Source organism: Eufriesea mexicana, unplaced genomic scaffold (assembly GCF_001483705.2).
Source record: "Eufriesea mexicana isolate 0111107269 unplaced genomic scaffold, ASM148370v2 scaffold1741, whole genome shotgun sequence".
Taxonomy (NCBI): Eukaryota; Metazoa; Arthropoda; class Insecta; order Hymenoptera; family Apidae; genus Eufriesea; species Eufriesea mexicana.
Genome location: NW_016909828.1, coordinates 442,847 through 466,159, shown reverse-complemented (window position 1 = coordinate 466,159; position 23,313 = coordinate 442,847). Strand labels below are relative to the sequence as shown.

The 23,313-nt window shown below is 34.8% G+C and overlaps 2 protein-coding genes and 1 non-coding gene across 5 annotated transcripts in view; all 3 read right to left on the bottom strand.

The window, feature by feature from the left end:
• Window positions 1-1,812: 1,812 nt before the first annotated feature.
• On the bottom strand, window positions 1,813-3,161 carry LOC108548595 (uncharacterized). Of its 3 annotated transcripts, none has more exons than XM_017901620.1 (4): window positions 3,000-3,161; window positions 2,434-2,621; window positions 2,222-2,355; window positions 1,813-2,065 (listed from the first exon to the last, which is right to left on the bottom strand). In XM_017901620.1, the coding sequence occupies exons 2-4, from the start codon at window positions 2,555-2,557 to the stop codon at window positions 1,904-1,906; spliced, it is 420 nt and encodes a 139-aa protein (XP_017757109.1). In that variant the 5' UTR covers window positions 2,558-2,621; window positions 3,000-3,161; the 3' UTR covers window positions 1,813-1,903. The 3 variants fall into 3 exon arrangements, with proteins under 3 accessions (XP_017757109.1, XP_017757111.1, XP_017757110.1); XM_017901622.1 differs by having other exon boundaries at window positions 2,434-2,612; XM_017901621.1 differs by lacking the exon at window positions 3,000-3,161 and adding an exon at window positions 2,732-2,757.
• Window positions 3,162-3,816: 655 nt separating this feature from the next.
• Window positions 3,817-23,313, bottom strand: part of LOC108548603 (bromodomain-containing protein 4) — a 36,713-nt gene continuing 17,216 nt past the window's right edge. Inside the window, exons 3-9 of the mRNA XM_017901631.1 lie at window positions 7,916-8,149; window positions 7,647-7,822; window positions 7,219-7,516; window positions 6,460-7,047; window positions 6,031-6,261; window positions 5,205-5,445; window positions 3,817-4,870 (exon numbers count right to left, since the gene is read on the bottom strand). Coding sequence (XP_017757120.1) covers window positions 4,776-4,870; window positions 5,205-5,445; window positions 6,031-6,261; window positions 6,460-7,047; window positions 7,219-7,516; window positions 7,647-7,822; window positions 7,916-8,149 — 1,863 coding nt within the window. The 3' untranslated portion in view covers window positions 3,817-4,775. The remainder of the gene's footprint in view (window positions 4,871-5,204; window positions 5,446-6,030; window positions 6,262-6,459; window positions 7,048-7,218; window positions 7,517-7,646; window positions 7,823-7,915; window positions 8,150-23,313) is intronic.
• Window positions 5,570-5,651, bottom strand: TRNAL-AAG (transfer RNA leucine (anticodon AAG)). Its single transcript has one exon. It is a non-coding gene; the product is annotated as a tRNA-Leu (tRNA).

The window sequence follows — 23,313 nt, the reverse complement described above, 5'->3', positions numbered from 1 at the left end:
ACACAAGGCATAGTTATATTATAACACGTAAAGATTAACAATATGCCGTAAATTTCGTATGCATGTTCGCACGTTATGTATTTATCAAGTTTTAAATATTAATATACACATTAAGATAACTAAATAGATACCCTCAAATAAAATCACCCTTCAGATAAAAGCCACTTTTCTCTTGTGTCGTTATTCTAAATTAAATTGGCAAACTTTACTATAGGCTGTGTACTGTACAGTTAGAAATTACTAGTATCTAGTGAATACTATATAGTGAATTATTTATGCAATTATTTTCTATATTTCTGGGTTTTTCAAGATTTTTCTCAATAAATATATTTTCTAACATTAGTTTCCGGTATTTAACTTCTTTCTTTCTGCCAGCATTTTTTCCTCAATTAGATACACATGAAGATATCATTTTCTTTGATGCAAACGTGATTCTTCCATTTCCATAAATTATTGCAATGCATACGATCTAACGTTGAGAAAACAAACGATTTCGTTATGGTTGTCGACTCCACGGAAGCTCTTCGAAATTCGATTCGACGTGATTCAATTTCACTTTCAAACATGAGTCCGAAAGTAATTCTAGCGTGGGACATTGTGTAGGCTCGTTCGCGTGTTGAATGACAGAAAAAGTTGCTTTTGAAGAAACGCAACACCGAGTGCTTTCTATGAACTATTTATTCAAGTTCGATCATAAGTAAAGGTTGTTAGTGACAAGAAAATTATTTGTGATACCTTGCGGTTGTTGAATAAGTTGTATTATTCACATTTAATTTTACTGACCTGGTTATTGCATCATATGTTCCGAATAATTACTGTAATTTATAAAAATTATGGTCGGAACGTATCTTCTGCTTTTACGAATAAGTGAAAGTCTCTATCCTTTATTCAGAGTGAATATTAATGTAATATTTGTCAAACTTGATTAAGTATAACTTTATACAAAATATTTTTTCATATAAAAGATTTTTATCTATAAAAATGTTACATATATGTAACATGTAAATCATTGTTGAACTGTTTTGACAATTACTGAAAATGCTAATATATTATATAAGTGACCAAATTAATTTGTAATTAACAATTTGTCATGTTTAATTTTATTTATATGTTCATTTTTTAATTACATATTCAATTAATTAGAATATACCATTTACGATTCAATACAGTAATTAAGATCATATGTATCATATATAATTAGATATATTCAAAATATATATTCAATTGAGTTATTTTTCCCATTATTTTAAATTTAAATTAGAGTATTTTTAAATAAAGTCTTGTGTGCAATGGAATTGATATAAAAATGTTAAAGTACAATAATAAAACTTTATTATTATTGGTTTAATCATATATTCATTTATTGAATATTGATGAGTATTGTGATATTACATCACTTTACTATTTTATTTATATAATCTACATTAAAAACAAATCCTTTATTAATCATTTTTTAAACAATAATAATTATAATCAGTTGAATAATTGTGTTCAAAATACACTTACTATGCAATACTAAATTGAGTTATATATATGTATATATCTTCTCTTCTATTATAAAGTTCTGTTTTCATAATAAAATGTTAAGTTCCATATTAATATCAATGGAAAATTATAAATTATAATTCATCGATATATGTAAACAAGATAAAAATATATATTACAATGGCTACAAAATTAAAAAGCCATTTGGAATGTTGTTTTTATATGTACGTACATATACATACACATATATATATATATAAAATAACAAACATTGTTCTAATGTTACTACCACAACACTTTTTGAAATATATTCTGTAACCTTGGCTGATGGATGGAAAACTGAATAACATTAGATGTTGGTAGCAAATTAGCACGGAGTGCTTCTCTACAAACACATCAACTACAGTCAAGTAAATATTCACGGAGGTTGTGAATTATATCTATTATTGTCATGTGGTAATACTAAATTAGATGCTGGTTCATCTTCAAATATGCCTTCATCTACCTCATCATCAGAAATGGTAAGTTCATCAGGATATTTATAACTATTACTGAGTTGACTGGATGGTACTACTTGCTCCTAAGAAAGTACATACAATGTTCAAATTAATATAGCACAAGCAGATTATGTAACTCAATATGCATTGTTAAACTAAAAGAAAGAAAAATTATTTTATCAATTTATAATTAATACAAATTATAAATTAATTTATGTAATTTATATTTATCAATTTACCTCTGATTCTGTATTTGTTTCTTGGAGTGAAGTATCGACTTCGTAGTCAAATAAATCTTCTTCTGGATCTTCCAATGGATGATACGGTATTTGTGCAGAACCCTCATTTAAATTCATAGTTACTTCTGGCTCCCCTATAAATTTACATAAGTGTATGTTTGTTAGTATTTATAATAAATATCTAACATATTTTCCTTTGTAATTTCGCTTACTGAGTGGATCATCTACACGATTATCCAAATTAAGGTATTCCATTAACCTGTTGTTATTATTATTATTATTGTCATATCTACAGTGGATCAGTTCATGACTATTTTGATTTTGTAATTCATCCATATCTTCTGCCTACTTCAGCTGACAGTACACTCAGACTGGATCGTCTACAAAATATCTATATGCACTAAAAAATTAATATGGTTAATATACATCTGTAAAAAATTTATTATGAAATTGAATGTCGGATGAGAAATCATGATCATGTAAAAATCAAACACGAATTAGGAAATTTACTTTGAACTGTTATATCTAGCTGTTGCAAGACAGCAACAAATATTTCGTGATGACGAGGATCTCGTGGATCCTTTTTCTTCTTCAAAATTCATCATTTCGAGCGGATGACTCCGATTAGATTGACGATATCAGAACTCTTCGTCCTTTGCTCTGTTATTGTTAAAACTCATTAATCTATCACACTTTGTTTCTAAATAGAATTATGAAATCTAAAAATGTGCTACGTCATGACGATCGTCGACACAATACGTTTTCCAACCATGCTCACCTTCAACGACACGCCGTATCCTCGTTTCGAATAATGTAGAACAATACAAACTTTACTCAAAAACTGTTGTCAATATTATGAACAAAAATCATAACGCAATAACGTTAAACTCACACACTAAACTGCTCGAACGTTGCAAGCTGAGAGGTTATACGCATGCTCTGCTCGAATTTGCGATTATAAGTTACTGAATGATGTCATGTTCAGGAGCGTAGTTATAAAGTTAGCACTTGATAAATTTGTATTCTTTTTTAATAAACATTGATGGATTTAATATATTTTATTGAATAAGTTAGATATAAAGGGTCTGATATTCATCGAATAACTTACGCTAATATGTTTAAACACAATAATAATATCGTTATTTTTATGATTTATTAAGGTTGGAAATTGATCGATGTTCTCATGAAATTTTTTCTTTTATATCATAGTTTTATCAAGAAAAATTCTAGGATTGTCTATCATATAAAAATCCTACACAAAAAATATTAACGTATACTTTATGAGAATTGATATCCAATAATAATATAAAAGTATTAAAATATCTATTAGTATTATTAATTCAGGCGCAATATTACAATGAAACGCTATATCCTACAAGTCTACATTAAAAGCTTCTTATCAAAAATATTTATTGTGTATACTTTTTTAAGATGTCTTAAACCTTGATGATAACTAGAAAGCTATCTAAAAAAAATAAAACGACACATTCACAGAGTATCGAGTCTAAACCAATAATCTTGTCGCTTTATTAATTGTCATGAAAAAAAATATATATATATTTATATATATGTGTGTGTGTATGTAATACAGAAAATATAGAATAATAAAATATCCATACCTTAAAACAATTTAGGATAGACGTAAAAAGTGATGTTCAAAAAAACGAGGCTGCAAATACAGAACAAGAGTAATAATATACACGTCGAAGCCGGAAATTGGATTTTACGAAAGGATTTTCAAACTTTATTTTCACTCTTTCAAGCAAACAACCGATTAAAAGTAACCAAACGAAAAAATCGATATTGATCACGAATTAAAGAATTTGACGTGTCTCTTGATCAAATCCACATAATACATAGGGATCGTTATGAAACGTTACAAACTTGTCTCTGATTATATTTAAGAATATTATTAGTTTCTTCTTTCTTTCTTTCTCTTTTTTTTTCTTTTTCAATGATAATGAACGAAACGATCACAGATTTATTCATATCTCCCATTTTCTCCCTGTATGTGGTTACATCACTAGAAGAAGAAACTGTAATGACAAAATTAATGCCTTTCCTCCATTGGAGACGTGTTAGTTTAGAAAGAATATCACTCGTAAACAATAGATCTTCCTCCCCCCTAATTGTAGGTGTATCCCTGTTGATATAAATCTCTACTCTCTACAGTGTCTTCTGGGCCACGTACTGTCTTTATTTTTGCCATTTTATTTGCTTCCATCGTACTATGAACAGCCTAAATAAAATATGTCCGTGGCGTTGTTGCTTTATAACGATATAATACTACAAACTTAACGAAACGCTCTTAACCTCTGCGACACTCGTCCCATATTATCTTCTACGATGTGAGGTACCTGGTCCAGTTTACTTGAGTAAAATTTACAAAAATATGAAATTTAAGGAGGAAAACGTTCATGTACTGTGATAGCCTGAAAAATGTTTTTTCGGGTTACAGGAACTCGTCAAACATGTTCCGAGATGCTTTTCTTCTTTTTTGGGCATCTTTGACCGGGTACGATGGGACATTCGATCCGATGCGCTGCAAGTGGAATTAACAAGCGCAATCACAAGCGCAACGGCGTACACGTTTCTCACGGCGATGGGTGAATGCCTCTGGGATGGAACGCACTGAACGTGGCTGGACGTCTATAAACAAATTGCGAATATTTTATATGGTTGTATTCATTATAAATGAAAATGTTCACGAGATCAATGACCTATGTAACTTTCATTTCTTAAATAGGGATAAGGAATTATTTCTGTTATCACTTATAACTAATAAATTCAATAAATTGTAATTAACATTTGGAGATTAAAAATTGGAGTATGATCAACATGATTTTATAATTTCAATAATTTAAAAAATTAAACTTGCCTCTGTTTTTAAGAGATATCAATGGAATTAAAATTTTAACCTGGTAAAATGAGTACAAGGAAAAATATAGATATGAAAAATATAAATATTATACTATCTGCTCACAGTGTGGGCGACTTTCCTCTTCTTGCTCCTGTTGTTGCTGTTGAGCTTGCTGCTGTTGTTGCTGCTGTTGCATCATCAAGTGAGTCGTTTGTTGCTGTTCCTGCTGTCTCTGCTCTGATTCTTGTTCGGAACTTTGGCTATCGGAGACTTCAGCACGAGCCTCAACAGGTATCTCCAAAGATTCGACAGGTCTCAGCGACATAGCAAATCTTGGTACTGGAAAAGCATTACCTTCTACGACCTAAAAATTAATTGTACATAACAAAGCTGAGAATTTAATTAAACATAATAGCTGATGGTATGATTAGTACAGAATGTCTTAGAATTTGAAGAGATAAGATTAAAGTAATTATAATAAAAAAATATGGCAGCGGTGGGATTCGAACCCACGCCTCCGAAGAGACTGGTGCCTTAAACCAACGCCTTAGACCGCTCGGCCACGCTACCAGATATTATTCTAGTGAAAAATTGCTGGTCCAGCGGTTCTCATTTATTCTTATATATCACTTCTTATCGTAAATACCTAAAATGGGACATTATTTCATAACGTGAAAGTTAATTGAAAACCGGAATATGATTATTTAATAAAAATGTAAGATACTCGGGTTACATAACCCGCTAAGAATAAAATATTCCTATAATCTTAATCAGCTAATTAAATTCCATACTACGGTTTTTAATCATTTAATTAGAGAAATGTTAAACAGATATTAAAAAATAAAATGCTTTGTGAGGAATAATGGTAAAAGTATAATCTTAGTTAAAACTTTCTCGTGCAATTTTGAGAGGCATCTTTTCATTATTTAATTAATTAATCTGCATTTACCTGATGAATTATGTTACGAATTTCTGCTGGTACAGGGAAGTTCCTTTCTTCCTCGCTGTCATCTTCCGGTCCGGGGAAAGGTTTAGCTTCCTGTTGTTCGCTGGAACCATCCGGTCGCTGACGACCCTCGATATTTCCATGCTCCAATAGATTTCGAACCTCTACCGGAAGTGGAAGTCCCAGAGGAATGGGTTGTGCTCCTTCCGGGAACGGTTTAAATTCTTGTACGTTCTAAAAAATGGATAAAATCACTCCAATGAATAATATTGCCTCCAATATTATTTACATTAGCAAAGATAATAAAATAATACTAGTTATAAAACGAAGCATATTTTTATTTTTATGTTCATTTAATTAGAAGAAAATTGAAATTTTATCAATAATATTTTTTGTTGCTATTGACATAGATATTATGATCTAATAATTTACCTCGCGGCGAGCACCTTCAGGTACTTGTACAGGCACTGGTCTCACCTCACCAGTGATATGTTGAATGATATTCTTGATCTCTAAAGGTACTTGTTGGATGATCCTTCGAATTTCGAATGGAATTCCTTGGAAGGGCGAATGTTGTCTCTCAGTAACCTGAGGCTGCGGCTGTGGTTGAGGCTGTGGCTGAGTTTGAGGCTGAGGTTGCATCTGGGGCTGCACTTGGGGTTGTATTTGAGGCGGCATTTGAGGTGGGATTTGAGGCGGGATTTGAGGTGGCATTTGAGGTGGCATTTGAGGCGGCATTTGAGGTGGCATTTGAGGTGGTAATTGAGGTGGACGTTGTTCGGTTTGTGGGATCAACACGTGAGGAATAATCCTTTGCTCGTGAACCTGAGCTTCTGGCTGCGGTGCTGGAGGAGGCATCATCGCTGGACCTTGTTCTTGACCGTAACCTCCAGATGTTTGCTCGACTTGTTGGTACATCACGGGCACTTGTTGCGGTTCCTGGGGCATTGGTGGTCGCATACGTCTCATAAGATTTGCCAGGAAATGACGCAACTCGATGGGAATTCGGCGTACCTCCACCTGAGTGAAATTATTAGATTTTATTTATTTCGAAAACAAGTGAATATTTTATACATCAGATACAGCTATCTAATCTAATATGAAATATCATGAACAGAAACTAAAGAAAAATATGTAACAACTAAGCGTGGAAACATTAAATTAAAGATATAGATTGGGATGTATACTAACTTGTGGGCCCATTGGGGGGGATTGTGGTCCCATCATGGGTGCCTGTGGACCTACACGAGGAGGCCTCATCTCCATGATTACTTGAGGGATATTTCGCAATTCAGGAGGAAGGACGCCAGGTGGAATATGATTAAGTCCACGTGGATCGCTGAGTGGTAACTGTTGCATATCAGGAACTTGATATTGAGTGTGCACTTGGTACTGGTAGTAGTTTGGATTTGGTTCCTGATTCTGGACTGGTACTTGGACGGTTCCCAAAGGAATGATGATTGGCGTAAGCATTTCTTGATCCTGTTGCCTGATAATAAATCAAAAAATTTCAAATTTTCAATATTTTCATCTTTTAAAAACCTTTTATATTCTTTCATTTGCTTTATCTACGAATTAATTCATCTCCTCAAGAATTTTATACATAAATTCATACATACTCTTGATGAGGATTGCCAGATTCGCACAAAATAGCCACACGTTCTCCGCTCAGTCTTTGGTAGCGAGAATCAGTACCATTGTCGATATTATTATTATTAGCACCGTCCATCACTTGGTCAGCCCTTCGTCTCTCAACCACGCAAGAAACTCTGCTGCGTGCCTCTTGAATCAGGGTCTAAAAAATCCATAAAATAACCCACAAAAAAATGATCAATCCTTACGAAAATTGAATAAAGACTGCTTGTGAATTAAATTTCAATTAACATACGCCGGCAATTTCGTCGAAATCGAATTGAAGTGGCAGCTTAATGTGTACAGGAGGGAACTCGTCGTCATCGTAGTCGTCGTCATCGTCGTCATGGTCGCCGCTTTCGTTATCTGACTTTGAATTGTTCTCATCCTCCTTGTGGAGTTTCACGTCCTTGGTGTCTGGCTCCGCTTCCTTCTTCGGTGGTGTTTGTTCAGCCAAGGACTGCGATACTTCCTTTGTCTCGATGGTATCCTGCACATCGACAAAACATTCCTCTACATCACGATTTCTCCGACAATCTTTACAGCCCGCAATGCCAAGCCTCGATACGAAGATCCAAAGTAGAACTAATCGTTAATTCCGTATAAAAATACCGGGCGTTCAACTCGTAAATATCTCGGGCTATCTCATAAATCTCGCGGTGTCATAAAGACACCAACAGCGTCAACGTACACGATTCGACGAACCCGTACATTTTATTACACCGGGATTCTTAAAGTCTATCAGCATTACAAAAAGAATGCATGAGTCCCATTAATCTTCACTGGAGAAATCGCGTATTAAAATTCAAGTCGTCGTTAAAATCTCCCGAGGCAGTTCTCAGGTTAGATCCCGTTTATAAGGCATTAATATTCTCTAAAACGAAATATCTCTGTCCAATCACGAATATCGTGATCCCCGACGTCCATCAGAATCCCGTTTCGGATGAGATACCAATCTCGTCGGGTTAGATAAGACAAAAAAGACAGCAAGGATCGTCGGGTCGACCGGTGCTTCTTCGCAAGAGTCGGAGGATCGTGGTAGTTAATCGAGCTTCTCGTCGCGTTCGATTTCCATCCTCCTCGGCGAGGTTATAACGCGATAACACGAAGAGAGTTCGCTTTCACTCGCGACCCGGTGTCGCGACCAGGAAGAAAACGAGTTGCATCAACGGATGATTACTATGGCGATATTTATACAACTTTCAAAGCCTCGAGGAACGCTCGAGACGACTCGTCTTCGTTTCGCGGTCGCCTCCGTGGATCCTCCTTTGGATTCTCTCTCTTGACAGACGCTTGCACGCAGGGACCAGCCAATTATCTCCTGTTGCGATTATCCACTGGATTTTAATTACGTTTAATCGATACCAGAGATGCGCTCCAATTAGCAGAGGCCACGAATGAAACTGGGGTTTCATAGATTCTTAATAAGCTTTTATCGCGTGTCCCGTTAGAGATGTAGATACGACGACGCATCGGACGGCCATCTTGATGCATCTTGATGCTTCCATTAATGTTTTCATCCGATCTACTCGGTCGTTTTCTCCGGTTATCGCGCAGACTGCGATCTCGATCCTCGAGCCATCCAGCGACGTCGTCTCGGATTAGGCAATGATCGTTGGAAGATTGGATCATCGTTGCGTTATGAAGCGTTATGAGGAGTAGGAAACGATCGTGATCTTTCGAGAGCCTAATTGGCGATTGGTCAGCAGGAAGCCATTATCGTGCAAGAAACGTTAGTTGCATCAGGCCCCGACGAGCCTGGACGTTTGCAGCGTTTCTGTTTGCCGGCTGGCAAAACGGGGGTTCTCGCTTTACTCGTCCAAGTGACAACTTTCTAGAATATCGGTGAACGTAATGAAAGGTAGCCGGAATGGCTCGGCTACCGACCAGCTTCTGGTTTTCGCAATTCTAGGCTCGCTGAAATAAACTTCCATCTTCCCACTACCCATTCAGAGGCCAGGATCTGCACGCAGCGCTACATTTGATCGTTGCCACTCGGTGTACGAGAAAGTTCTACCATTTCAGAACGAAACGTCACGTTTTTGCGTTCCACTACCGAGAACCAGAGACTGCATTCGCCGTTTCTTCCATCTCGAGGTCGATATCTCGCGGTTTAATTAAAATGGGATTCCATTTAGTACGTTTCTGCGAATAATCGAATAATCGTTTCGACGCAGTATTTAACTGTAACACCGATTTTATCGTTCCCTGTATTATTCCTATTTTATGTTCCTTTCACTCGGTTTTGGTACGAAGCTCTTCGGTATCCTCGTCTGCCTCGTGAAAATTTGTAATGAAATTTTAAATTTAAATTAATTAGAGATTTTCTAGACGTGTCTATCGAATAGATTTACACGTTACAGATCTGTTTGTTGTAGACTGTGTAATGTAATGTATTATTGATAGTTCACGTGACATGTAAATTATTCAATTTCTCGCGTTACTTTTTTAAAAGTATTGCAAATATTTATTATGAGTCATCGATAATTTATGCAATATCCGATGTAAAATATTTCATTTCTCGCGCAGCCTGGTTAGAAGTGCTGCTTCGTGATACAGATCGTTTAATTATTTTACCTGAGGAATTCTGAGGAAAACTCAGCATTGATGCAACAGCAACGATACACGCTCTATTTATCGCACATTCATATGTGTAACGCTGTTTATTCAAGGAATATTAACGACGTGTTAAATCGTAATTAAAATACGCGGTTGCATCACGAAAACAACGATTTCGATATTAATACGAAACGACAACGATGTTTGCCTTGAGGCAAGTGGCATAATATCTCAATCAATAATTCATTTTAACGGTAAAAGAAAAATCCTCTTCGGGAAGCTTTAAATAGTATCGAAACAAGCAATCTTTTATTAATAGCACAGCCACCGATCTTTAATGAGTACCTAAATAAGATATGGAAGGAAATGAAAGAGCATATTGGAATAAAAATCAGTATTAATTTTGAAAAAGCAACTGTATTGCAATTCTCAGCAATTGCAAAGCATAAAGAGTCTAAAATAAAACATTTTTACCTCTTAAGACTAGAACTACCAACCTAGTCAAAATGATTGGTCTTAGAATTCTCCTTTTTTCAATCACCGAACACATACACCTGCTTCAAAAATAAAATTGGTATCAATAGATATCAAGAAAGAACTGTAATAAATATATTCACTCATACTCATCGTACCGCTGAAATTACTATAATCTGTGCACGTTATAGTTAAGTACCCATTAAAGATCGGTAGTTCTAGTGTTAAATGTTAATTCAATGTGTTAATTCAAAATTAACATATTTCTCATAAAACGAGTTTCATGATATATCAATTAATGATTTATTTAATTACGAAAAAGAATAATTTCCATTAAATTTCCAATCGGTGAACATCGACGAAATGGAAAAAATCGAGCAATCTTTTATTAATACTACAGCTACTGATCTTTAATGAGTACCTAAATACAGACTTGGATAGAGGGCGTGTGTGGTGTAGTGTGAGTTTCTGAGTGTGCAGATTTGAAAAGAAAGTTAATGTAAAGAAATGGGTTTTTGCTGATGGGAAAAGGGTAAAAAAGGGAAGCTTCGACTGACATTGTATAGTTAACCCTTTACACTCGAGAGGTGACCCTCAGTCACTATTTCATAAAATTTGGAAGATCGATATTAATTAATATATCAAATTTAATGTAATGTAACAGTGTGCAAGGTATCGAAATCAAATAATTCTACAATTCTATTATTATACAATTCTTTCTTTACTGCTCAAAAAAGTATCCTCAGTTTTTTAATGGAGAATCTTTGATTTTCTACTCTTCTCTGGCCAAAAAATTGTCGAGTGCAAAGGGTTAAATACAGAAACTAATAGAAGTACCTAAATACGATATGAAAGGAAATAAAAGAGCATATTAGAATAAAAATTAATATTAATTTTAGGAAAGCAACTGCACTGCAATTCTCAGCAATTGCAAAGCATAAAGAGTCTAAAATAAGACATTTTTACCTCTTAAATGTTAATTCAATGTGTTAATTTAAAATTATTATATTTCTCGTAAAACGAGTTTCATGATATATCAATTAATGATTTATTTAATTACTAAAAAGAGTAATTTCGATCGAATTTCGAATCGGTGGACTTGGACGGAATGGAAAAAATCCGTCACGTTTCGAGGTCGAATAAATCCGAATAAAATGGCAATAAATTGTAAGAGGAGCGGAAAAAACCTGTGATCGCGATTGCGAGTAGATGCAGACGGTACCGTAACAGCCCGAGCACTTTCCACTTGGGAAATTGCTCAGGATGTAGAAACGATTTTGCGGTGCTCGAGCGACAACCTGTATAATCGTCAAGCTAGAACGAGACGAAACAAGTGAAATTTCTTAACCCTCGGAGCACACAGGTGGTTACTAACTTTTATGTCGTCGTTTACACGCGATCTCGATATTTTCTCGGTTTTTCCGTCAAAGAGCATTGGTAGAGCACGCGAGAAACCATAGCTCGTAGAAATCAACCGTGAAGTTCCTCATCCATACGAAACCACCGTCCAAGAACGGACAATGGCACCTGAATACCCAATGGTTACGCGATAACTGTCGGTTTTGCAACGTCAACCAATAATACGACACTGATTTCTAATTCGATACAACCGCGATCCTCAATTTCCAACCGTCGGTTGTCACATTGAATATTTATTGAGCGCAATTTTTCCACTCGGGCCAATACTCCTGAATATTGAAAACCTCGAATTGGGATCAATTTAACTAATCGACAGAATTTCTCGCTGTACATTAAACGATAATTCGATGGAAAAATAATTTCACTGCGAGATCTACGTGATAGACAAATTTCGAAACAAATTTTACCGATAATAATTAGCAAATTTTTGAATACAGAAGAAAAGGCAAGGTAAAACAAATCTTGGTCAGTAGTAAATAAAAAAGATAACAATTTTTCCAATGTTTCTCTAATATTTTTCTAATATTCCCTTAACGCTAGAATTACCGATCTTTAATGGCTACCTAAACATATTGATTACAATTTTATCGTGATATCGACGCTAATTTTTTTAAAAGCTAGTATACACTTTTAGCAATTGCAAAAATTCTAGGCCCACTCGTTATAAGTGTTAAGAATCGAGAAATAATTTTCTATACCTCACCACTCATCTGTCACCAGTAGTAAATAAAAAAGATAACAATTTTTCCAATGTTTCTCTAATATTTTTCTAATATTCCCTTGACGCTAGAATTACCGATCTCTAATGACTACATAAACATATTGATTACAATTTTATCGTGACATCAACGCTAATTCTTTTAAAAGCTAGTATACACTTTTAGCAATTGCAAAAATTCTAGGCCCACTCGTTATAAGCGTTAAGAATCGAGAAATAATTTTCTATACCTCACCACTCATCTGTCACCAGTAGTAAATAAAAAAGATAACAATTTTTCCAATGTTTCTCTAATATTTTTCTAATATTCCCTTAACGCTAGAATTACCGATCTCTAATGACTACATAAACATATTGTTTACAATTTTATCGTGATATCAACGCTAATTCTTTTAAAAGCTAGTATACACTTTTAGCAATTGCAAAAATTCTGGACCCACTCGTTATAAGTGTTAAGAATCGAGAAATAATTTTCTATACCTCGCTGTTTGCCAAACAGCAGGTCGAAATATTCGCGCGGTGTATTTAGATTTTACTTTCGAGTCGGTGGAAGAACTGGGCCGAGCGGGTGAAACAGTTGGAAGGATTTCACGAGGAAAAGGAAATCGATGGATTTTGCGGTGTACAAAAGAAGAAGAAGAGTAGGAGGGACACGAAGAAGAAATCGGTATCGCAACTTACCGCGCTGAGACGAGCTCACGACCACACGCTCCCACAGGCTTTCTTTAGAAATCTTGCCAACCCCTTCTGCGAGCTGCCTATCAATTAGCGAGCCATTATGACGGGTAATCATCGTGCTTAAGCGACGTGCACACTGTCAGCCTCGTATTACAGGATACAGCGACGTTCCCGATCATGTAGATTGGCACTCGCGTGCCTTCATCGCTTGGAAGATGGAAATCGACGGCACACTTTTGCCCGACCGCACGGTATTTCTAATAAGTGCAACTGGTTCTACCCATATTTCAGTATTTTTCACGCTACCGTGTAGCCAGACAAGCCATTTTTCACGTCACTAGAGCACCGCTTTTAATCGCAAGCACCTATTCGACACGAGTACTATGCGAGAGGAGGATGGCGTCCTTTGAAATTAATCGGGCAAGTACGATCAAATAAATTACTTTTCACGTAATCGAGATTTGTTGCGTTTTAAGTTAGACGAGTGAAACTTAATGGCTGGTAATTAGGTTTAGTACCGGGAACATGAAAGATCATGCGTCTTCGAGATGCGTCCTACGTGATCCTTAAAGGTGAAAATATGGTATATTATTCGAGGGTTAAAAGTGATAAGTATGATTTTAGAAATGGTTAATTAGAGATGGGAACTCTAGATTAACGACAAGATGGCTGATTCTTCCCAAGACGAGGAAGGAAATGACTTCCTGCAGTAGAATAAGCAGGAAGGTAGAATGTAAAATAATTTTTGGGGAACAAAGTATAACGAATTTGAGATATTCTTCTTGCTTTTCTTTTATTAATGTACTTTCTTCTCTGTAGATGGTAGAAAGTCGAAGATATTACTTTCCATTTAATCCTTCAGAGGCTGTATTATATAATTAATTAAATAATACTTCTGGTAGTCGTTTACAGTCGAATGCGCCTGTTTTATTAATAATACAAGATTGAAGATAGAGAATCTCGAAAAAATATAGAAATTATTTAACAGTCCTGTAATACTTCCTCTTCTATATTCAATTAAACAACAAATTAATTCTATAACAGTCCTGTGGTATTTCCTTTTCTATATCCTTGTATTTAAAAAATGCTTGCGTTAAAGCAACATCCTAATCTTTTATTTCTTTATAAATTCTCACGTTCCCTGTTACCAAAACTTCTTGAAACAAATTTATTCTGTAACAGTCCTGTAGTATTTCCTCTTCTATATTCTTCTATTTAAAAATGCTCGCGTTAAAGAAACATCCTAATCTTTTATTTCTTTAAAAATTCTCATGTTCTTTTACCAAAAATTTCTCGAAATAAATTATACGTAAGTTTTAGCTTACATGTAAGGTAGCTGAATGATTTAAAATCCCGGTACGTGGAGGAAAAGTGAAATTTAGAAGATTCCCGTGAGAGCGAGGGAATTTTCTAATCTGAAGCTGGGATCGGCATCGTCGCGTGAACACGCACGCCGACAGAGGCAGACACAGGGCACAATGTCGGTGAAAATCATTCTTGATAATTGATAAGGAGCTGTTTCCATCGTCAAGGTGATGCAGCATGTGAATACAACGCCTCGGACACGAACGGGTAACAATACAGTTAGTTTGCAGAGAGAAAACCTTTTTAGAGAACGTTCACCTTGCTGCTGGTGCGTGCAACGGGCAACCCACTTTCCGTTGTGCTACGTACCTTTCCATCGAGAGTCGCAAAAATCCAGCGCAGCATCCTCTCGAGATGCTTTCATATCGGTTTTCTTTAAACCGAAACGTTCCCCGTTGAAACTCAACGACGTTGCATCTTGGTAAACATCGATGAGACGTAATCGCGAATATTCGGAAAAAATATTAACCAGAGAGTTAGTTGAAAGAAAAAGGAAAAAATCGCGGATAAACAGGAATAATAAAAGGAAAAAATGAAAGGAAAAAATTGTTACACAACGATGATCGGAGGGAATAACATCGTCGTAATTCTTGAAAAAACCCTGGCAAATATGTATATGCTTGGACCTCAGTGTGTACATCGAGCTAATGTTAAAAAAATACTATGTTTTTTGTGTTTCGTTATTTATAAACTGATTATCATAAAAATATACAGAGTGTTGTATTATCAGAGATACAACTGATCAAAAGGTAGTGTATATCTTGGAAAATATAAGTATCATAGAAAAGAAAGAATAAAATTTTGAAAATTCGTAGAGAAATACTTTATTCTTCCTTTCCTACTTATCTTTTCATTGAGCTAATATTGAAAAACACTATTTTTTCGTGTCTTGTTATTTATAAACTGATTATCATAAAAATATACAGATTATTGTATTATCGGAGATATAACTGATCAAAAGGTGGCATATACCTTGGAAAATATAAGTATCATAGAAAAGAAAGAATAAAATTTTGAAAATTCGTAGAGAAATATTTTATTCTTCCTTTCCTACTTATCTTTCCATTTAGTTAGTATTGAAAAAACACTATCTTTTCTTGTGTTTCGTTATTTATAAACTGATTATCATAAAAATATACAGAGTGTTGAATTATCAAAGATATAACTGATCAAAAGGTAGTATATACCTTGGAAAAAAATAAGTATCATAGAAAAGGAAGAATAAATTTTTCTATACAAATTTTCAAAATTTTATTTCTCCTTTTCTGTGATATTTATTTCTTCATAAGAAATGCCACTTGCTGTCCCACTATACCACCCATAACATAACATCCTGTATATGAATGAAAATTTATTTTTAAGAAAATATAAAAGAATTGAAAGCTCCTGATAATTTGGAATATTTCCAAAAATTCGTAATTCATTGAGATTAAACTACTGGAATAAAAGGAACAAAAATTCGTAACTATCTCGATTTCTGGATAATCATCCCTGTCTGATCCTTCGCACGTGGATTATCGCTATTGTCAGCTAATCACCCGTTTGTCCGCCTTAACTCGCCAAATTTAGAAAATAAATACACGCAGCCATTAAAGAAATTTCGTAGGAAATTTAAAACTCCTCGAAGGATTCGATTTTCTGCACTGCTGAGGGCAAACTGCGACGCAGTGGCGTGGACGAAAAAGTGGAAAAGAAGAAACCGAGTAGAGGCAAAGAAAATTATAGAAAGTAGTGGAATCTCCGGAACGATTTTCCCCGGCAGAGGTCTGCGTAAACACTGGATAATTTTCTTTCCTCCGTTACGCAAAAATTAGTTCCAATCGAACGAGTCGCGTGTACCGGAACGTTTCATAATGCATTCCCCTCGAATGTTGGAAAAAGCGCAGCGTTGCATCGATACGTTCGAAACTCCTTCATCGACGACTTTCGTGAACGCGTATTTGCAAACAGAGAAGGAAAAGACGTGGTATTCGAGCTCTTGCAATTTGAGCAGAATGTATGACGAATTGCTGGAAGCCTTGGAGAGTGGAAAATATACAAACGAATTGCCTGTGCAATGACACCTTTATTCTGGAGACTTCGATTCTTCGTCATTGCGCAAACCGTGAAACGGTAATTAATGTCAAGGCGATCAAAACCACAAAAGGATAACTTCCTTGAGGTACACGATGAATGGTATAATGACTGGTTTGAATGACTCTGAAAAATTGAAATTTTCAGTCGTGTCTACGGTAATTTTAAATAATTTCTTCACCTTCTGAAATAATTTAAGTGTATTCCGTGTATTTTATACACATCAGTTATTATATTATATAATACTCGACAGGCGGAATATTTTCAAAATTTGCGAGGAGAAATATTATTTGCTTCATTATTTAATAGTGTAAACGTAAGAATAGACAGCGAGAATTTGACAATTTATGTAATTAAATATTCTAATCTAATTTCCTTACCAAAATTTCTATTGATGCAACTTCTAAAGAGAAAGAAAGAAAATTTTCAATATATGCAAGGAAAAATATTATTTATCGTATTATTTAATTAATTTAAGAATAGACGACGAGAATTCGATACTTTTATGTAATTAAATAACCTAATCTAATTCAATAATGAAACTTTTAAAAAGAAAGAAAGAAAATTTTCAACATATGCAAGGAAAAATATTATTTATCGTATTATTTAATTAATTTAAGAATAGACGACGAGAATTCGACACTTTTATGTAATTAAATAACCTAATCTAATTCAATAATAAAACTTTTAAAAAGAAAGAAAGAAAATTTTCAACATATGCATGGAAAAATATTATTTATCGTATTATTTAATTGATATGAGAATAGACAAGGAGAATTCGACACTTTTATGTAATTAAATAACCTAATTTAATTCAATAATGAAGCTTTTAAAGAGAAAGAAAGAAAATTGTCAACATATGCATGGAAAAATATTATTTATCGTATTATTTAATTGATATGAGAATAGACAAGGAGAATTCGACACTTTTATGTAATTAAATAACCTAATTTAATTCAATAATGAAGCTTTTAAAGAGAAAGAAAGAAAATTGTCAACATATGCATGGAAAAATATTATTTATCGTATTATTTAATTGATATGAGAATAGACAAGGAGAATTCGACACTTTTATGTAATTAAGTAACCTAATTTAATTCAATAATGAAGCTTTTAAAGAGAAAGAAAGAAAATTTTCAACATATGCAAGGAAAAATATTATTTATCGTATTATTTAATTAATTTAAGAATAGACGACGATAATTCGACACTTTTGTGTAATTAAATATCCTAATCTAATTTTCTTATCTAAATTTCTAATAATGAAACACGAATTCCCTCCAGAACTGAAATTTAGTCTTTTTCCTAGGCACGAAGCAGGTTAAGGAGCCCAAAGTTCCAGATTTCACATTTATCCTGGACTTATCTCCGTGAAATTGCCATCTGCTAGTATTCATGCTATTATTTTCGAACAATAAAACAGCGTGGTTTCGCGTCGAAGTGTCGGAAATTATGGGAACTAATTATTAAATAACCGATGTCAACTTTCACGAAAATATCCCAGCATGCTATTTAGGTGCTTCTCGAGTTAGGCTGCCAACGAGGCAGAAAACCGAAATTAACATTGATTGTTGGCAGAGAGTCGAGTGCATGGCCTCCTCTGAGGAACTTTCACTTGTTAACAGGAAAAGAGAATAGACGCTAATACTCGCGGCGAGGTGTTTAACTTTCAACGGGCGATTGATTAATTAGCAAGTGCGAATTTTCTCTCTCTCGAATTACACCTTCGCGAGCAACGTGATACGCGGAGAAAGAAATTCGCCTCGCATTAAGTCCTTTTTCCCTGCTTTTTCTTCTTATTTTCAAGACGTTTCACGAACCTCTCTGCTGCGAACGCTCAAATAACGTAGATACAGCATGGTTTCCGGTTCGTTTAAGGCAGTTGGTAGAAAGTAAGATCGGTTTACGCGACTCGAATGGCGATCTAACAACGTATTCGTCGTTTGATCCTAATGCAACCGATCGCTGAAGTGAAAATCGATCGGTCGTTCAATGAAAAATTAACGAAACGAAGACATCTTACATAAAAATAGAAAATATTATTATATTTATCGTTCACGACACTTTCCATTTATATATTTCTACGTGGACCAAGAAAATCGAGTCTAGATGAGAAAAACCAAGAATATGATGTTAAATCATGCTCAGAAACGAAGAAAAATTGATCGATATCTGTCGACAATTTAATATTGTTTATTCAAACTATCGGAAAAAAATCGGCAAATATGTAGAAAGTATTTTTCGTTATTTTAGACAACATTATTCGACACTCAAAGAATTAAATAGAAAATATTATTATATTTATCGTTCACGTCACTCTCGATTTATTTATTTCTACGTGGACCAAGAAAATCGAGTCTAGATAAGAAAAACCAAGAATATGATGTTAAATCATGCTCAGAAACGAAGAAAAATTGATCGATATCTGTCGAAAATTTAATATTGTTTATTCAAACTATCAGAGAAAAATCGGCAAATATGTAGAAAGTATTTTTCGTTATTTTAGACAACATTATTCGACACTGAAAGAATTAAATACCGCAAAATATAGAACAGTAAATATAAAATAATTTGCAATAATTTGCAATAATTTGCAATTATAAATGAAATTAGTACAAACTCATGCACCCAATTACCTGTAAGTATAAATCATCGAATCACACGCGTCTGTTTTAATTTCGACCCGAATGTAAATATGGAAATGATTTCAAAATTGCTCGAATAAGCAGCAAAGTATAATTTACAAAACTGTGCAACTCGTGTCATAATTAATGCCTCGTTCTCGATCCAAATATTATTTCTCACAGTAATTCGCGTGAATATTATTCAACGTTTTCACAGAACGCGAAACACGTTTCTCAATAAAAAGACTACCATTCCTCCGAGTATAACATTTGGTCGTATTTCACCAGACAAAGCCCCAAATTTCTTCGAAGAAATTATAAAGAAATTAATTCGTTTTGTATTTCGACATGACCGAGGTATGAGAAAATCATCGTTTCCAGAGAAACAGGATTTTATCACGTACTTGGACCAAAACGTGACTGCTCGAGGATCAATTCATCATCCTTGCTCTCAGACCTCACTTACGAGCGCCATCGCGCCTCTACCTTTTTGTAAATTCGCCTTAAAATATGGCCAAACGAGCAACCCGTTCGACCGGTCATTACGAATCGCAAATGGAAATTTTCTACCGAGTTTTATTTAAATCAACGACAACCGTCGTCCTTGTCCTAGAAGATCGAGAACGCGAAGAGTTTCTGCACGCTCCGATTGGCTCGAGAACGTCCTCGTTTTGATACCGTAACACGTGTACTTTTTATCACCAGTTAATAACAATCACCTCCTTTTTGATGTCCAACCTCGAACAATTACCACCAGCATTTACGTTTAAATAGATCGGGCAGCGTGTATGAGATTGGTGTCACAGCAGCTCCAAATTAGGAAAAATTACTTTACATACGATGCCTGTGCTATTACTGACAATTATCGCATTTTATGACAATTTAGATATTTTGTGATTCGCGAATGAAGTGAAACTTTATCAGAAGATAACTTTTCGATAGAAAGCGACCCTGAGTAATTAAATATTAAATATGTGACCGTGGTTTCACGATGGAAATAGTAATAAATTGATAAGTACTGATAAATGATGAAATTTATTAACTGGAAGTGAAATCTCGATTTTTTTGAAAGAAATAAATTATTCTTTCTCTGACCTAAATTTTATTAATCGGAAATTAACGGGATTTAAATAAAATTTTGCGTGGTTTTCTATATTTATAAAAGGCGATTCGCTCTTTCTATAGTAGAATAAAAGATAAGATTAGTATTATTTTTGTTTTCTATTTGCTAGATGATTTTCTTTATGAGAGAAGCAATGAAACTGGAAATTTAATTTTGTATTCAATCCTTGTTCAGGTATATTGAATTTTCTATCGTTTTACCCCCGAAAGTCGTGTTTTCATTAGAAATTATTAGAAATAATAAGAGACATATAAATGATCAGAAATTTCATGTAAGTATCTCAAAAGATGTACAAATTTCCTATATACTTGCTATAAAAATTTAATTATTCCTATACACTTCCTATAAAACTTCCTATACAAATTTCCTATATACTATAACTTTAAAACTGCCAATTAATTTTATTAATCGAAACTGAACACAATAATTTTTCCAAATTTTCAATGGAACATATATATATATATATAGTGAAAATTTTCTCTGAATATCCCAAAGAATGTAAAAATTTTCTACCAGAACTTCAAACCATTCCATCAATTTTATCATCCAAAAACAAACATAATTGAAATAAAAATAAATTCTATACAATTTCTCCAGATTTCCAATGCAACAAATATATCGTGAATATCCCAAAGAATGTAAAAATTTTCTACCAGAGTTTCTAACCATTCGATCAATTTAATCAACCAGAAACAAATATAATTTAAATAAAAATAAATTCTATACAATTTCTCCAGATTTTCAATGGAACATATATATCGTGAAAATTTCCTACGAGTATCGCAAAGAATATAAGAATTTTCTAGCAGAATTCCGAATCATTCGATCAATTTTATCAACCAGCAACAAGCCCCATTTCACTAAAACTAAATTTTGTGTAACCTACAACGTCTTCAAATTTTCCATTGCAAAATATGTTCCTAAAATTAACGGTTCCCGATTCAAAACGAAGAAATGCAAGAACGCAATCAAAATTCCTACTACGAAACGAATTACAGTTCCCAATTAGGACGAGTTGAATGATCGTCCATAAATCCTTGAAACGGAACAGTGGCAAGATTCGCGAGTGGAAAGAGGCAAAAAGGCGATTTCCTGTTTCTCGCTCGAATCATTCGAACATGGAAGAACGTAACCCGGATTACGTAATCCTCTGTTGCGGTTCTCCTTGAACGCAGCTCCTAGCACCGTCGAGCACCGTTCCTGCGCGTTTCGTTCACCGTCGTCGTTCGATGCAGAATTAATCGTCCTTCCCTTCCTACTGATAAATCCTCCGCGTCTTTCCTTTGCATACAAAGGGGTTACCACGAAAGCCAGGCGATTTACGAGCGGGGAAAGCGCGTAGCCGCGAACGCGACGACTCGTCTTCGCAACGATTAATCGGTACCAGGCATTGAAGTCTCCGACGTCCGTTCGAAACGCGCGATGCTGAATAATTGAGTCCCGTCGTGCTTCATCGATTCTCTCCCTGAGAGTACTCCTGTTCCGCGATTAATCGCATGGAAAACAAATTAGATCCTTATTTTTCCCCTTTATTTTTATCGATCGACCGACTGATTGGTTATTTAGAGGCGACGCAGAGTAAATCTGTCGGAGATCGAAGCGTGAGAGATGCTGATGGAATCGATGTTCTCGTGGTTCTAAGTGTGGAGGATATAACGAGTTTAAATTGCACTGGAATGTTGATTCTTGGATCCTCTTGTTTTACTATTTTTCTCGTTCATTGCTTAATTATTTATATATCGCAGATGTACACAGTGGTTATTAATATTGGGTAACTCCATAGATAATATGATTTTCACGTTATTTCTCTTTTCTTTCTTTTTTCCTTGTTCGTGTTTCAAATCCGCAAGTATTCGCAAGCTTTCACGCGTTTACGCGCGAAAAATGTTACAATCACTGCGCAAAGAAAAACTTAATCACCGGTGGATATCAGGTGAAGCGCGATTCGCGTAAAATCGACTAGCCAATAGAGCAATAACCGTGCTACAAATCTGGTTTTGCGGCTTGGGGAATGAAAAAATTCGCAATAAATCACGATAAATCACGGTAGTTCGTTGTTGCCGGTAATATCGAGGCGAATACCACAAAGAAGGGCGTGACCATAGATCGGGCACGATCCTTTCTTTCCTTCGAGTGCCGTGAGAAGCGATTCTTCTTTGCTGTCTCATCATAAAAGGCGTGTTTTCAGTGTTGCATTAAAATTCATATCGAGCAGCCCACGAACTGCTCGATCGTATTAATATGCACGCTCGCTAGTGCCAAGCGATTTCAAGGAACACCGGTGACAATTTAAATCGCGTTTCCTTTCTTCTCGAAATTAAATTAAAATTCAATTAGAATTAAACTCAAGTTGGACAGGTGATCGATTAACCGTCAGGCAAGATTAATTGTCAAGACAGCACTCTGATTTGCGAGATTATTCTAAAAACTGGGGAATGGAATTTTTTGGGGGGAAGAGAAATCTAAGCGTTGATAGATAAATGATTTCCCTATTTGAAGTTGCATTTAATTGTTAAATGAAGATTAATCGTTAAAGCGACGCTATTAAGTTGCCGGGTGAATGGCCTGATTATTTCTAAAAACAAGAGAATAAAATAAGGCAACTTTTTTGGCAGAGAGAT